General features: G+C 44.6%; 1 protein-coding gene across 1 annotated transcript in view; it reads left to right on the top strand.

Moving 5' to 3' along the window:
* LOC104164689 (GMP synthase [glutamine-hydrolyzing]-like) overlaps positions 1-1,219 on the top strand; it is a gene marked incomplete at both ends in the record, with an annotated part of 11,802 nt that extends 10,583 nt beyond the window's left edge. The window contains one exon of the mRNA XM_009704097.1: positions 1,026-1,219. Within this exon, the coding sequence (XP_009702399.1) occupies positions 1,026-1,219 (194 nt within the window). The remainder of the gene's footprint in view (positions 1-1,025) is intronic.
* Positions 1,220-1,497: the final 278 nt, after the last annotated feature.

Genomic DNA, 1,497 nt, shown 5'->3' on the forward strand with positions numbered 1-1,497 from the left:
TGGAGCACAAGTCTGATGGGGAGCGGCTGAGGGAGCTGGGGGGGTTTGGTCTGGAGAAGAGGAGGCTGAGGGGAGACCTGATCGCTCCCTACAACGACCTGAAAGGAGGGGGTAGCCAGGTGGGGGTTGGTCTCTTCTCCCCGGTAACTAGCGATAGGACAAGAGGGCATAGTCTGAAACTTCACCAGAGGAGGTTCAGACTGGAAACGGGGAGGCCTTTCTTCACAGAAAGGGTGGTTAGGCGTTGGAGTGGGCTGCCCAGGGAGGTGGTGGAGTCACCATCCCTGGAGGTGTTTAAGAAAAGACTGGACGTGGCACTTAGTGCCGTGGTCTGGTTGACATGGGGGTGTTAGGGCAAAGGTTGGACTCGGTGATCCCAGAGGTCTCTTCCAACCAAATCGATTCTGTGATTCTTTGTGCCTAAGCAAGCAGAGAAATGCTGGTAAGGCAATAGCCAGACTTCCAGCAGTGAAAGAAAATAAAGTGATACAGCATTCCTGGGAGTCTAATGCAGGTCAGTGGAATTGGGCAGTTTCCCTGCTGTTTTCTATAATCCCAATCTGACCAACGCTTACTTGGTGCAGCATGCAGTATTGTGATCTCCTCCGAGTAACCTTCCAGAGACTGTCAAAAAAGAGAGCGGTGGTGCTCACAAACGTACCCTTGTAGGGACACCGGTGCAGCTTGGCCAGCACAACCCTTTGAAGCTGTGTTGGTGTGGCTTGGTTACAGGGTTGTATGAGGTATCACGTGGTAAGGAAAAAATTAATGTAATTGATTTCCTATTTTATCAATGGTTTTACTAGGATGTCTGAGTGTTTTCCTTGGTTTCCAAGGGATTGTGTGTTCTAGATCTGTAACAGTACCCTTGTTCCTAATCTTAACCGGAATCTTTAGTTCTTACTGATGATTTGTGCCAAAATGTGCCAGAATGGATCGCTCAAAAAGCGTGTGCTTGACTTTCTTGAGTATACGTTTCATGTCCAATTTTTTTTTGTCATGCTGCTTTCTTTGCACTGATGAAGGCATAGCAAATGAATCTAAAAAACTGTATGGAGCACAGTTCCACCCTGAAGTTAGCCTCACAGTGAATGGAAAAATGATCCTGAAGAATTTTCTTTATGATATTGCGGGATGCAGTGGTACCTTTACAGTGGAAAACAGAGAACTTCAGTGCATTCAAGATATCAAAGAGAAAGTGGGCTCATCGAAAGTGCTGGTAAGTAGATTGAGTTGAATCTGAAAGATTATTTTCGAAAGCCTGACAGAAACACTGACACTTACTGTTACTCAGGTTAATTTGAAAAATGCAGAATTGTCATGATTTGAGTAATACTTTAAACAGACTTTAGAAAGTTTGCACAATTAGGTTGATACGTTGTTTGACTTCTTGCTTTCTTCCAAATCATGAGTCAGTAGTCTGTTCTGATCCTCATAGTTGTATCTGAATTAATTGTTAACACTTTCCTCATTGACAGCTGACCAAACTTTTTCTCC

Source organism: Cariama cristata, unplaced genomic scaffold, assembly GCF_000690535.1.
Source record: "Cariama cristata isolate BGI_N322 unplaced genomic scaffold, ASM69053v1 scaffold31997, whole genome shotgun sequence".
Lineage (NCBI taxonomy): Eukaryota > Metazoa > Chordata > Aves > Cariamiformes > Cariamidae > Cariama > Cariama cristata.